This window comes from Hemiscyllium ocellatum, chromosome 16, assembly GCF_020745735.1.
Source record: "Hemiscyllium ocellatum isolate sHemOce1 chromosome 16, sHemOce1.pat.X.cur, whole genome shotgun sequence".
NCBI classification, from domain to species: domain Eukaryota; kingdom Metazoa; phylum Chordata; class Chondrichthyes; order Orectolobiformes; family Hemiscylliidae; genus Hemiscyllium; species Hemiscyllium ocellatum.
In genome coordinates this window covers 25917159-25932357 of record NC_083416.1, presented here as the reverse complement: position 1 = coordinate 25932357, position 15199 = coordinate 25917159, and the positions used below count along the sequence as shown (strand labels likewise).

Sequence of the window (15199 nt, the reverse complement as noted above, 5' to 3'; positions counted from 1 at the left end):
ATGAAAAACAGACAACATATTCAAGCAGCATATTGAATAAATCTTTCAAGATCCACATTCATGCTTAGAGATTTTGCAAATACATGCTGATAAAACTTCATCATTAGAACTTCATCATTATTTAAAACGTATTGAAATAGGAAAGTATAAACAACTATACATCAAACTAGAAGATTAAACAATCTAGAAGTTACCATGTTGAAAACACAAGAAATATTAGTCCCACATTATTAAGCCCAAGCAGCTTCTCAATCATTTGCTAAAAACAGGATCAACAGTTTTCCTCATAATGGAAAAGTGTGAGGCAGTATGTATGCAAAAAGAACAACTTTCTACTGCTGATACTAACTTGACCTAGAGAACTGAAAACCTGAAGAATTAAACAAACTACTGCTAATGCATAAATAAAAAGAAATGGCAGATGTCCCATTAAAGGGACAATTAGGATTGAATGTACAGTCACCTCAGTTTCATGGGTCATCATTAGACTCTCAATTCCAAATATTATTGAATCCAAATTTCATCATCTACAATGTTGGAATTCAAACCAGTGTCCAGAACCTTACCTGGGTCTCTGGATTAATAGTCTAGCTATAACACCACCAGGTCATCACCTCCCCCTGGTATTCTTGTAATTTTAGTCCAACGAGTGCAAGATGAAACACTTCAACATCACACATCTTTTGTCATGAATGCTCAATTTCTGTACTACCATGCAATCATTTCACAGTTTAGTAGATTATACACAAAATAGATACCCTGTGATAAGTGGCCAAATATTTTCTCCTGCTCAAAATTGCCATTTTATGAACTTGACAATTTTCTTTTTGCATCTGATTACGTGTGCTCAGTTTTATTCTGTGAATCACATGACTCTATATGAATTCATGAGCAACTTGAAGAAAATATAAACCTACAATTTTGCACATTCTGCAGGATGATCTTTAAATGATTTTGTTTCCCAGTGAGAAACTGATGGACCAAAAAATGAACATGACAAATGAACGTAAAAAGAGAAAAATAAAAAGATGATACAAGACCTCAGGGTGTACCTGAAGCTGAAGCAGAGAGCTCTTGTTTTTCAGGCTCTGGAGGTGGATTTGGCACAACGTCCTCTTTCATTTCTGTAGCCATAAATTCATGGACTGCCTTCTCTATCTGTGGTTTGAAAATGTGATACAGCTTTGGATCGACAACCTGAGAGATAATTCTGTCAACGCCTGATTCCAACATGCCTGATCTGGGTTATAAATTAAGATAAAAATTAATTTAGTGCCCTCACAGGTAACCTTTTCTGTTGCATCAGTTGTTTAGATCAATATTATATTAATTTTTCACACTGCTTTAAAGAGGTTATAAATATAATTTGCATGCATTGAATGATAATTCCTAACTTTTAACACCTCATTCTAAAAGTAAAGTTGAGATCAATAGTTGTAAGTATGTTCCTGTGATTACAGTTATATACAGAAACTACAGAAATAAATTTTAGTGATCACAAGACAGTAGGCATTTTTGTAAACTAAAAACAATCTTTAAGTGATATGTGGTTGTTTGTTACCACTGACAAGGTTTTACCAATGTCAAAAGGTGCTACATAAATCCAACTTCCTATCGTGAATCTTGTATTAGAAATGACACAAAGTACTTGCACAACTGCACCTGGGGTTTGAATTAATACTTGTGACAATTCTATTTATTCCTTCATACAATCAAACAGCAAAACATTTCAAGGGAACAGAAGCTGTGTAATTAATATTGAAGGAACATTGGGGAAGGAAAAATTAATTTTGTAAACAGTTAATAAAAATTCTTAGTTAGATTATTAATAAATATTCAAGTTAAGAAAGATCACAAGAAGGATCATCAAGAAAATTTATAGTACGCACAAATTAATCCTTTCCTTTCTGAATCAGACAGAAGATGCAGGTAAAAATATTGAGTTTATTACTCACGTCAAAAGTATGTTTTACACATTAATTTAGAAATACTATTTATCGTCATACAGCATGGAAACAGACCCAACTAGTCAACTCCAACCATGTTCCCAAACTAAACTAGTCTCGCTGGCATTTGGTCTACATCCCTCTGAACCTTTCCTATTCATCTCCTTATCCAAATGTCTTTTAAATGTTGTAATTGTACCTGCATCCACCACTGTTTCTCACAATTAATTCCACACACAAATCACTCTTTAAAAAAAAGTTGTCCTTCAAGCCCTTTTAAAAAAGGAAAGTTCGGCTTTCACCTTAAAAATATGCCCCCTAAAAAAATTACCCAATGAATACAGTCTGCCAATTTCTGAGCAACAAACCCAAACAAACAGACAAAACACATCCAGAAACCTTAGCCACTCTCCCCTACAAAGGCATGTCGGAAATGACTGCCAGACTACTCAGACCCCTCGGCATCATGGTAACCCACAAGCCCACCAACAATGAAAACAGCAGCTCATGAACTTGAAAGACCCTATACAGCCAACAAGCAAAACTAAATGTCATTTACAAAATACCATGCAAGAACTGTAACAAGCACTACATTGGACAAACAGGCAGAAAACTAGCCACCAGGATATATGAACGTCAACTAGCCACAAAACAACATGACCCACTCTCACTAGTATCCCTACATACAGATGAGGAAGAACACCACTTTCAGGGAGACAACATATCCATCCTAGGACAAGCCAAACAGAGACACGAGAATTCCTAGAAGCATGGCATAACTGCAACACTATCAACAAACACATGGACTTGGATCCCATTTACCATCCCCTGAGAAAAAGAACAGGAAATGATGTCACCACAGGAAATGATATCACCAACCCCAGGAAATTCAAACACAAACAGAAAGCAGGCTACACCACTGTGCTTCATTCGGAGGCTTAGTGAAGATGTTACCTAGTAAGGCGACGAAATGTCTGAAAATGAACCTTCTAGCTCAGTGAGCAAACCGACATCCGGAACCTCAACCTGAGCTACAAATCTTCTCAAAACTCACTAATGCCCCCTAGTTTTGAACTCCTCCACCCGAAGGAAAAGACCCTTCATATTTACCTTATCTACATCCCTCAAGAGTTTATAAACCTCTATAAAAAGATCACCCTGCAATCTTCTATGCACCAGCGAAAGAAATCCCAGCTTACTCACCAAGTCTGTTCTCAAAACTCAAACCCTCTATTCCTGGTAACAATCTTTTCTGAAGCCTGTCCATTTAATAATATCCTTCCTATACAAGGGTGATCAGAACTGCACACAGTTCTCCATAAGAGGCCTCACCAACATCCTGTACAACCTCAACATAACATCCCAACTTCTATACCCAAAAGTCTGAGCTATGAAGGCAAACGTACCAAATGCCTTCTTAACCACCCTGTCTATCCGTGATGCAAATTTCAAAGAATTATGCACCTGATCTCCCAAGTGTCTCTGTTCTACAACACCGTCTAGGGCCCTACCCAAGTCCTGCCCTTGTTCCTTTTACCAAAATGCAATGCCTCACATTTATCCAAATTAAACTCCATTTACCACTGCTCAACTCATTGACCCAATTGATCAAGATCTCTTTGTAATCATAGATAACCTTCCTCACTGTCCACTGTACTGCATATTTTGGGGTCATCTGCAACTTACAAACATTGCCTCCTATATTTTAATCCAAATCATTTATATAAGTAGCAAACAAAAGTGGAACCAGTAATGATCACCACTAGTCACAGGTCTCCAATCCAAAAAACAACCTTCTATCATCACCCTCTATTTTTCCACATACTCGTGTAGTTTCATGAAGATTATTACTAAGTTCACAAACATGAAGACAGTGAATACAGTATAGACGAACTAACAAATCTACAGATATGCGCTAACAGTTATATGAGCAATACTCTCAACAACTGTCAATGACAGTGAAAATTTAAGAGAGTGAAAAAGACATTTGAGATTGTTGACTATTCTGGAAAAGGATAAGAAATTACTTTCCAGGAATGATTACAATACCAGAATTTGTAACCAAATAGATATTAAATGTATTATAGCCAAGTTATTTTGATGGTAATTAGTGTAAAGTTCTACCCTTCTTTATTTCATTTATCCAAGACTATTGTTGTTGAATTTTCAGAGAAATTTAACAATGGAGCAAATTCTATCCATATAGCTTGCTTGTTAAACTCAATACTATTGCGAGCAACCTTTTTATTTTCTTTCTGTATAAGGCTGATCAAAACATATTAGTTTGCAACTTAAAAGGACAGAACATTTGGAAAGAGGTTAGATTATAAACAAACAATCTAGAAGCTATTGACTGAAGCACCTAGATGCTGCCTAACATTCAGTAACACTTCCAATGATCATAATCTTAGACATCAAAACATAAAATACTAAAATGGTAGCAAATGTATGTTCCTTCAATTCTAAAGGTTCTGAAAGTTGTATGCTTTAGCAAAAGAGGTCAATTTTAGATCAGAGGAGAATGCTTCTCTACATCTGACTTTGCAAGTATTTTCAATATTTTAAAGAGCCCAGATTACCCCTCAATATTTATGTTCAAGCACGACAACAAATATTTGTATAGCACTTTAATGTAATAAAATGACTTAGGGTGCCCCTTTGTGGCATTATTCAACCAGAAAAATAGCACCAAATCAAAGGGATATTAGGACTGATGACTAAAACCTATCGTTTTGGCCAAGCATTTGAACTCTTCAAAGAGGAAAGGAATTTCAGAGTACAGGGTGTAGACAACTGATTATGTAAACAATGATGCAGCTGTTTAAAATTTTGAATTCTCAAAAGTCTGGAATTAGAGGAGTTCAGATATCTAGAAGAACTGATGGAAATTAGAGATAAGGAACAGCAAGGTCCTGAAAGGTATTCAAAACAAACAAGATGGAAAGGCAAGTGCACAGGACGACACAAAGATATAGACAGGTAAAGCAAGTGGGCAACAACTTGGCAGATAGAATATACTGTGGGAAAATGTGAGGTTTTGCACTTTGGCAGAAAGAATAGAGGAGTTGAATATTATTCAAATCGATGACAACAGAAATTTACAGAATGGAGGGATTTGGGAGTCCTTGCGCATGAATCTCAAAAAGCTTACAAGTTCAGGTGGTAACAGGAAAGGCAAATGGAATCTTGGCCTTTATTTCAAAGGGAATAGAGTATTAAAATAGAGAAGGTTTGCTAAAACTATAGCTGTTTTATTGTGAACAATTTTGAGCCCTTTACCTAAGGAAACATATACTGACATTAGAGGTGATCCATAGAAGGTTCACTAGGCTGATCCCAGATGTGGCGAGACTATATTACAAGGAGATGTTGAGTAAGTTGGGCACATACTCACAGGAGTTTACAGGAATGAGAGATGAACTCACTGAAACATACAAAATTCTTAGGGACTCGGTAGGTCAATGTGGAAAGGTTGTATCCCCTTATGGAAGACTGTAGAACCAGAGACCATTATCTCAAAATCAGGGGTTACCCTTTTAAGGCAAAGATGAGGAATTAGTCTCTCAAACAATACTGTGTGGATTTTTTTTTTAACCATAATTCATTAAGTATATTTGAGGATGAGACAGACAGTTAAAAAAAACATAGGCTATAGGGAAAAAGGAGATGATCAAAGTTTGTGAGAAGATTTGTAGCTCGGGTGCTCATTGTTGTGGTTCTGTTCGCCGAGCTGGGAGTTTTTGTTGCAAACATTTCGTCCCCTTTCTAGGTGACATCTTCAGTGCTTGGGAGCCTCCCGTGAAGCGCTTCTGTGCTGATTCCTCCGGCATTTATACTGGTTTGAATCTGCCGCTTCCGGTTTTTGCAAAACCAACGTAGTGTACAAAATCCCATGCAAGGACTGTACAAAACACTACATAGGACAAACAGGAAGACAGCTAACAACCTGCATCCATGAACACCAACTAGCCACGAAACGACACGACCAGCTATCCCTAGTAGCCATACACTCAGATGACAAACAACACGAATTCAATTGGGACAACACCACTATTATAGGGCAGGCCAAACAGAGAACAGCCAGGGAATTCCTAGAGGCATGGCACTCATCCACAAATTCTATCAACAGACACATCGAACTAGACCCTATATACCGACCACTGCAGCGGACAGCAACTGACAACCGGAAGTGGCAGATTCAAACCAGTATAAATGCCGGAGGAATCAGCACAGAAGCGCTTCACGGGAGGCTCCCAAGCACTGAAGATGTCACCTAGAAAGGGGACGAAACGTTTGCAACAAAAACTCCCAGCTCGGCGAACAAAACCACAACAAATGGAGATGAGGATTATCAGATTAGCAATATTCTCATTGAATGCACAGCAGACTCAAAAAGGCTGAATGGCCTGCTTTTGATCCTATGAAAATTTTGAAAATCGTTTAATCTGCAGTCAGTGTAGCACAGTGGTGATTAGTGCAAGCTGGACATGGGCAGAAGTCTTAGATTCGCTTAATATGACACGCAAGAAGTAACAAAAGGATGAAATAGCATTTTAGCAGTAGAAGAGCTGAGGCAGGGTGGATATAGACGATGTCAAGGAGGTACAAATAGGAACCTTAGTGTCAGAATGGATAGTGTCAGATATTCACAGCACAGGAGGCCATTCAGTCCATTGTGTCCATGTGGGTCAACGAATCTGAACTGCACAAATCCTATTTTCCAGCTTTTGGCCCATAGCCCTGGTCGCTGTGGTGACACAAGTGAATATCTAAATATTGCTTAAAAAGGTTGCAAGTGTTTCTGACTCAATCATCCCTAGACAAAGGAGTTCTGGTCTCTCACCACCGTCCACGAAAAAATTCTCAACCCTCCTCAGCCTTTGATTCCTTACCGTTAACCTAAGCCCTCTGGCTATTTCATCATCTGCTAATAGAAAAACTGCCTTTCTATCCATCCTACCTATGTCCCTCATGATTTATACATTTCTGTCAGGCCCCCTTTCAACCTTCACTGCTCTGAGGTAAGCAACCTTTGGCTATCTAAATTTATCTTCATACTCAGATCACCCCTAATGCAAGCAGCATTCTGATAAGTCACCTCTATAGCCCCTCTGGAGCAATTACATCCTTCCTATAATAGACCAGAACTGCATGTAATATGCCACTTGTAGCTTAATCAGCATTTTCTATGGTTCCAGCATAACCTCCTTGCTTGTTTTCTCCACAACCATTTGATGAAGGAGAGATGCTCTGAAAGCCACTGCTTTCAAATAAACTTGTTGGACTATGACATGGTATTGTGAGATTTTTAACTTTGTTAAACCAGCACCTCCAAGTCATTCTTGCTCTTTCAGCTATTAAAGTCAAGCATTCCATATGCTTTCTTAATCACTTTATCTACCACCCTGGCTACCTTAAGGGTCTGTGGATATGCACATCAAGATCCCTCTGATCGTCAGTACATTTGAGGGTCCTACTTTTGTTGTGTAATCACTTGCTTTGTTAGGCCTGCCCAAGAACATTACCTCACACTTTACTGCATTGAATTTCATTCACTACTGCTCTGCCCGGCTGATCAGTTTGTTAACATCCTTCTGCAGTTTACAGCTATCCTCCTAATTCAAATTTTGTGTCACATGAACTTTTCAATCATACCCCCTCCATTTAAATCCAAATCAGTCATATTTGTCACATACAGTAAGTGCCTCAGTACCAGCCTTACAGAACTCTAACAGAAACAGACTTCCAGTCACAGAAGCATTCTTCTACCTCCATACTCTGCCTTCTGCTATTCAGCCAATTTTGGATCCAACATAACAAATGAATCCCATGACTTCTTACTTTGTGGACCAGTATGCTCCGACGGACAATGATTAGATCCCTTTCTAAAGTCCATGTAAACCACATTTACCCTCATGAACACTCCTCGTTATTTCTTCAAAATTGTAATTAAATTGGTCAATCACAACTTTCCTTGAACCTAACCATCCTGACTAACTATTCCTGATTAATCAGTATTCGCCAGGTGGAGATATTGTTTGTTCCCTAATTCTTCCAAGTAACTACCCACCACTGATGTTAGAGTGCTTTAAATGAGAGGCAAGAAGTGTGGAATAAGAAGATTCTAAAGGAGGCGAAAATGCCACTGACAGATTGTGTACTAGGTCAGCAATAAGAGTGAGCATTGGACAGGGAGGAGACTGACAAAAATCAGCCTCTAGTCAGTGTACTGATTGGGAAAGTTAAGACAAACTGATAAGGCAGGGGGTTGCTGGTTAAATACAAACAGTGGCAAGTGTTTCAATGCTTGGGAGAAAGTAGAGTTATAGAGGGAAGTTGTAAACTTACCTAAAAGGAAGTTGTATAGTCATACAGCATGGAAACAGACGCTGCAATCTGTTTTATGCATACTGACCAGACATCTGATCTAGTCTCATTTGCCAGCATTTGGCCTGGATCCCTCTAAACCATTCCTATTAAATTTATCCATCCAGGTGTCTTTTAAATGCCGTAATTGTACTCCCCGCCACCACTTTGTCTGTCAGCTTGTTCCAGATATATACACATCACTCTGCGTGAAAAAAGTCACTCCTCAGATTCTTTTTAAAGTTTTCCTCTCTCGCCTTAAACCAATTCCCTCTAGTTTTGGACTCCCTCACCCTAGGGGAAAAAAAAGACTTTGGCTATACACTGTATCCATGCTCCTCATGATTTATACAGCTCTGTAAAGGTCATCCTTCAACCTCTGATACTTTGAGAAAATAAGCACCAGCCTATTCAGCCTCTCCCTATAACTTAAATCCTGCAGTACTGGTAACATGCTTGTAAATATTTTTTGTACCTTCTCAAGGTTAGACCATAAGGCCATAAGACATAGGGGTGGAAGTAAGGCCATTCGGCCCATCGAGTCCACTCCGCCATTCAATCATGGCTGATGGGCATTTCAACTCCACTTACCCGCGTTCTCCCCGTAGCCCTTAATTCCTCGAGACATCAAGAATCTATCAATCTCTGCCTTGAAGACATTTAGCGTCCCGGCCTCCACTGCACCCTGTGGCAATGAATTCCACAGGCCCACCACCCTCTGGCTGAAGAAATGTCTCCGCATTTCTGTTCTGAATTGACCCCCTCTAATCCTAAGGCTGTGTCCACGGGTCCTAGTCTCCTCGCCTAACGGAAACAATTTCCTAGCGTCCACCCTTTCCAAGCCATGTATTATCTTGTAAGTCTCTATTAAGTCTCCCCTTAATCTTCTAAACTCCAATGGATACAATCTCAGGATCCTCAGCCGTTCCTCATATGTTAGACCTACCATTCCAGGGATCATCCGTGTGAATCTCCGCTGGACACGTTCCAGTGCCAGTATGTCCTTCCTGAGGTGTGGGGACCAAAACTGGACACAGTACTCCAAATGGGGCCCAACCAGAGCTTTATGAAATCTCAGTAGCACATCTCTGCTTTTATATTCCAACCCTCTTGAGATAAGTGACAACATTGCATTCGCTTTCTTAATCACGGACTCAACCTGCATGTTTACCTTTAGAGAATCCTCGACTAGCACTCCCAGATCCCTTTGTACTTTGGCTTTACTAATTTTCTCACCATTTAGAAAGTAGTCTATGCTTTTATTCTTTTTACCAAAGTGCAAGACCTCGCATTTGCTCACGTTGAATTCCAATAGCCATTTCCTGGACCACTCTCCCAAACTGTCTAGATCCTTCTGTAGCCTCCCCACTTCCTCAGTACTACCTGCCTGTCCACCTAACTTCGTATCATCTGCAAACTTCGCTAGAATGCCCCCAGTCCCTTCATCCAAATCATTAATATATAATGTGAACAGCTGTGGCCCTAACACTGAACCCTGCGGGACACCGCTCGTCACCGGCTGCCATTCCGAAAAAGAACCTTTTATCCCAACTCTCTGCCTTCTGTCAGACAGCCGATCCTCAATCCACCCCAGCAGCTCACCTCGAACACCATGGGCCCTCACCTTGCTCAGCAGCCTCCTGTGTGGCACCTTATCAAAGGCCTTTTGAAAGTCTAGATAGACCACATCCACTAAGTTTCCCTGGTCTAACCTACCTGTCACCTCTTCAAAGAATTCTAACAGGTTTGTCAGGCATGACCTCCCCTTACTAAATCCATGTTGACTTGTTCTAATCAGACTCTGCTCTTCTAAGAATTTAGAAACCTCATCCTTAATGATGGATTCTAGAATTTTACCAACAACCGAGGTTAGGCTAATTGGCCTATAATTTTCCATTTTTTGTCTTGATCCTTTCTTGAACAAGGGGGGTTACAACAGCTATCTTCCAATCATCCGGGACCTTTCCTGACTCCAGTGACTCTTGAAAGATCTCACCCAATGCCTCCGCTATTTCCTCAGCCACCTCTCTCAGAACTCTAGGGTGTATCCCATCGGGGTCAGGAGATTCATCAATTTTAAGACTTTTTAACTTTTCTAGCACTGGGGGAATGTCTTTCCTTTTCAAGGGCAACCAGAGTTGTACGCAGTATTCTAAAAATGGTCTACTAATGCCCTGTACAGCTGCAACATGACACTCAAACTCCTATACTCAATGTTCTGACCAATGAAGGCGAGCATGCTAAATGACCTCTTCACCATCCTATCTACCCACAACTCCTCTTTCAAGGAACTACGCACATGCACTCCTAGGTCTTTTTGTTCTGCAAGATACTGTTGGGCCCTACCATCAAAATTGGCTTGATGGTAAGAAGCAGAGGGTGATGGGTGAAAGTTATTTCTCAGACTGGAAGCCTGTGACTAGTGGTGTGCCACAGGAGTTGGTGCTGGAATCTTTGTTATTTAAATAAAGGGTCTGGATGTGAATGTACAAGGCATGATTATTAAGTTTGCACATGATACAAAATTAGAATGCATCATTGATAGTGAGGAAGGTTATCAAAAATTACAAAGAAATCCTGAACAGATGGGAAAGTGGGCTGAGGATTGGCAAATAAAATTCAATACAGGCAAATGCGAGGTGTTGCACTTTGAAAAGTCAAACCAAGGTAGGACCTATACAGTAAAGGGTAAGACCCTGAAGAGTGATGTGGAACAGAGGGGTCTAGGAGTACAAGTACATCGTTCTTTGAAAGCGGTGTCACCGGGAGACGGTGGTGAAGGCAGCCTTCATCAGTCAAGGCATTAAGTACAGAGTTGGGATGTTAGATTACAGTTGTATCATTCATGGTGAGACCGCACCTGGAGTATTCTGTACCGTTTTGGTCATCCTATTATAGGAAAGATAAAGTTAAACTGGAAGAGTGCAAAGAAGATTTACGAGGTTGTTGCCAGGACTAGTAGGCCTGAGTTATTGGAAGCCGTTGGCCAGGATAGGACTTTATTCTTTGGAACATAGGAGAATGAGGGGTGACCTTTCAAAGTTTGTAAAATCATGATGTGCATAGATAGCTTGAATGGACAGTCTTTTTCCCCCAGAGATGGGGAACTGAAAACCAGAGGGCATAGGTTTAAGGTGAGAGGGGAAAGATTTAAGCGGACCTGAGGGGCAGCTTCTTCATGCAGAGAATGGTGCACATATGGAATGGGCTGCTAGGAAAAGTGGTTGAGGCTGGTACAATAGCAAATTTAAAAAATTTTTGGATAGGCACATGGATGGGAAGGGTTTAGAGGGATATTCCAAACGTAGACAATTAGAACTAGCTGACTAGGCACTATTAACAGCATGGACCAGTCTGGACTGAAGGGCCTGGTGCCATGTTGTATTACTCTATTAGCTGTACAGGTCCTGCCCTGGTTTTCCTTACTAAATGCAACATCTCACATATATCTAAGTTAAACTCCAACTGCCATTCCTCAGCATATTGGCCTATCTGATAAAGATCCCATTGTACTCGGAGATAATCCTCTTCATCATCCACTACACTACCTATTTTGGTGTCATCTGCATAGTTACTAATCATCTCTCTTATATTCACATCCAAATCAGCTATATAAATGATGAAAAGCAGTGGACCCAGCACCGATCCTTGTGGCACAACAGCAAAAGAGCACGAAGATTGAGGAGTATTGAACAGTTGATGCAGAGATTTGGGAAAAGACTACCTGAGAAGGCAGAAACGAAAAAAGACATAGGAACAGAATAGAAGGGTCTATAACAGCAGGGATAAAATATAATGTAAAATCACGTTTATGCAACTGTGCTAATGGTTAACTCAGAGACAAAACAAAAACTGTGGATGCTGGAATCCAAGGTAGACAAGCAGGAGGCTGGAGGAACACAGCAAGTCAGGCAGCATGAGGTGGTGCAGAAGTCAATGTTTCCAGTTAACCCTTCTTCAGGGCTGGAGGTATATATAAGTATCTAGAAGCGGAGGTGCAGGTGGTGGGTGGGGTGGGGGAGGGGGAAAAGAGGGTGGTGAGGTAGGGATAGGTGAACTCAAGTAGAGGGTATGACGTGGTTGGTCAATGGGAGGAATGAATCCGGTTGGTAAGTGGAATGGAGGGTTGATCAGAGGAATGGAAAGGAGGGGGAGTTGCTTGAAAGGGAGGTAATTTGAAATTTGAGAACTCAACGTTAAGTCCAATGGGCTGCAGGCTGCCCTGGTGGAAGATGAAGTGTTGTTCCTTCAATATGCGATCTGATTCGCTGTGGCAATGGAGGAGGCCAAGGATGGTCAAGGATGGTCATGTTGGAAAGGGAGTGGGAAGGGGAATTAAAACGGGTGATGACTGGGACGTCAGGTTGGCCCCTGTGGGTCCTCCTCCACTTGGCTTCTCCCACCTCCAACTGTCACCGCCACCAGCCTGTACCCACCCTAGACTTTTTCATTGCTGACTGCCAACGTGACATCAGCCACCTCAATTTTTCCACACCCCTTACCCACTCCAACTTTACCCTTCCGAATAAGCAGCGCTCCATTCTCTCCGGACCAACTCTCGTTTCACCATCAAACTCACTGACAAAAGGTGATAGTCTGGAGGTCAGACCTCTATGCTCCAGAGGTCAAATGCCAGCTGTCTGACACATCTTACCTCCCCCTTGACCACGACCCCTTCATGACCCATCAGGCCAAAATTCAATCGCACAATCTATGACTTCATCACCTCCGGTTAAGAAAGTGTAAAAGATATGAGCAGGTGGGGAAAGTTTTGAGAAACAAAAGGTTCAGCTAGTATGACTCGGATCAGGTAAGAACTTGCCGTAAACAATGGGGTGCTGGAGGCCAGGGTAGTGGGTTAACAAGGTGGAAAAGCATTCATTATGTAAAGCCATTTAACAAGATGAAGAAGCATTCAGTATGTAAACTCAGTTAACAAGGTGAGAAGTATTCATTATGTGAAGCCAGTTAACAAGGTTAAGAACATTCACTGTATAACAGCAGACGGCTTAACCTTTACTACTGACACTCGCTGATTGTAATGGTCACACAATCAATATGCCTCATCTGGATGCTCCTCCCTGCAAATGACTATATAATTAATGAAGAAACTGCTGTTCGAGAGAAAACCGAGAACTTATGTCCCTGTGCAGATGGGTGATTGTTCTCATTCCCTCCAGGGCCCGGAATAAAGATGAAGGTAAAACTATACTGTGTGTCTGAGCATTTTGCTTACACAGAGGCAGGAACAGGATGGCAATATTAGCGTAGTCGGCAGTATCCAAACGAATAGTTATGATCAGATGGTGTTAGCGATTGTCCGGAACACTGGTATCTCGAGATGGACTGGCCCACAAGGTAAGATTTTAAACCTTGGTCCCTTTCGATATTCCTGTGTGTCAGAAATGATTCCCTCGTTCAATCTCTCTCTATTCTACGGACTCCTTGAACGATAATTACTTCAGCTGAGAAACAGTTTCGTAAGCGCACTGAAGAACATAGGTTAAGGTCCTCTGCGCTGTTTTGGGGGAAGGGGTTTAATTGAGGTTCAAGCCCTCTGCGCTGTATTGGGGATTTAATGGAGGTTCAAGTCTACCTCACTGTATTGGAGTATGAATCACCTGGGGTTAACTGAGGTTCAAGTCTGCTGTGTCTTGTTGGGGTTTGAGTCTTCTGGGTTAAGTTGAGGTTCAAGTCCTCCACACAGTACTGGGGTTTGAGTCTTCTGTGTTTGGGTGGGAATTGAGCCCCCGTGAGGAGTAAAATGAGGAAGGGGTTAAAGCTCCCAGTGGCAAAATTTGAAGCTTTGCGAGTCTTTTTTTTTTGCGGGGGTGGGAGGAGGAAGAGAGTGGCTTGAACTGTGGTGCCACATGGTCCGTTTGGAGAGCTCTCTCTTTTTATAAGTATAATTTCATCGAAAGGATGCCAAAATAAAATGCTGAAATTAAGGTTGCACTCGTACTTCCGTCAGAAAAGGCAGTTTCAACATAAATTGCGCCATGTGAGTGTTTGATAGTTAAATATTTTGTTTGTTAAAATACTGGTTCAGAAAATCCTTTAAATAACTGTTTTGCTTCGTTTGAATCAGGATTTCAATTCAATGTGTTTTGTGAACTATATAATAGAGTAGATTTTGTTTTTTCCTTTGAAACTGTACAACATCATGGTCTTTTTAAAATTATCAAACTTGTAATCTTAAAACAAATTGATTGAGTGCCTTGAGCCCCGGATTGGTCTGAAATTCTACAATGCCTGTTTAAAAAAAATGGGTCAGTGGTCATGCTTTAGCAAGATGAGGGTATTGTATTAAAATATCTTTGCTGCTGCTGTGTTTTTAATGCAGAATGTTCACAAAAAGAAGGGTGCATTTTTAGTTTGATGTTTTGTTAAGATCTTCTAGAGGCTATTAGAACTTGAGGCTGACAGTTTTAAATTATTTCAATTATTGTTCAGACTTCATTGGCCCCCTTCATACTGCAAATTCAAAGAATGTTAATCTCTACCAAAGTTGCCACATTCAGATTATTTTTTGGGAAAGTTTCATTTGAAGGACCGATTTTAAAGTATTCAGCATTTGTTTCCCATGAATATTTGAGAGGTACATCTGAACTGAAACTGCCTCCTCAATTGCTAAAGCACAGGAAATATTTGTTTTCTTGCTGTCCCAGACTTTTGAAATACTTTTCCTGACAGCTTTCACATTGATACTTGGTTAATTTGTTAAAAATAAATTTTTTTTTGAATAACATAGATTACTCCCAGTGCTACGAGAGCAGGAATAGAAGGATGGAGCAGATGAATGCATGGCTGAGGAGCTGGTGTTTGGGAGGAGTAGTTATTTAGGTGGAACTGAGAAATAAGAAAGGCATAATCACCTTATTGGGATT

At 40.6% G+C, this 15199-nt stretch overlaps 1 protein-coding gene across 2 annotated transcripts in view; it reads right to left on the bottom strand.

Moving 5' to 3' along the window:
* The window catches only part of bod1 (biorientation of chromosomes in cell division 1), a 38972-nt gene that overhangs the window by 6500 nt on the left and 17273 nt on the right, over positions 1-15199 (bottom strand). The window contains exon 3 of one of the 2 annotated variants that reach the window (XM_060837088.1): positions 1041-1240. In XM_060837088.1, the coding sequence (XP_060693071.1) occupies positions 1042-1240 (199 nt within the window). In that variant the 3' untranslated portion in view covers position 1041. The remainder of the gene's footprint in view (positions 1-1040; positions 1241-15199) is intronic. The other variant, XM_060837087.1, reaches the window with a different exon arrangement.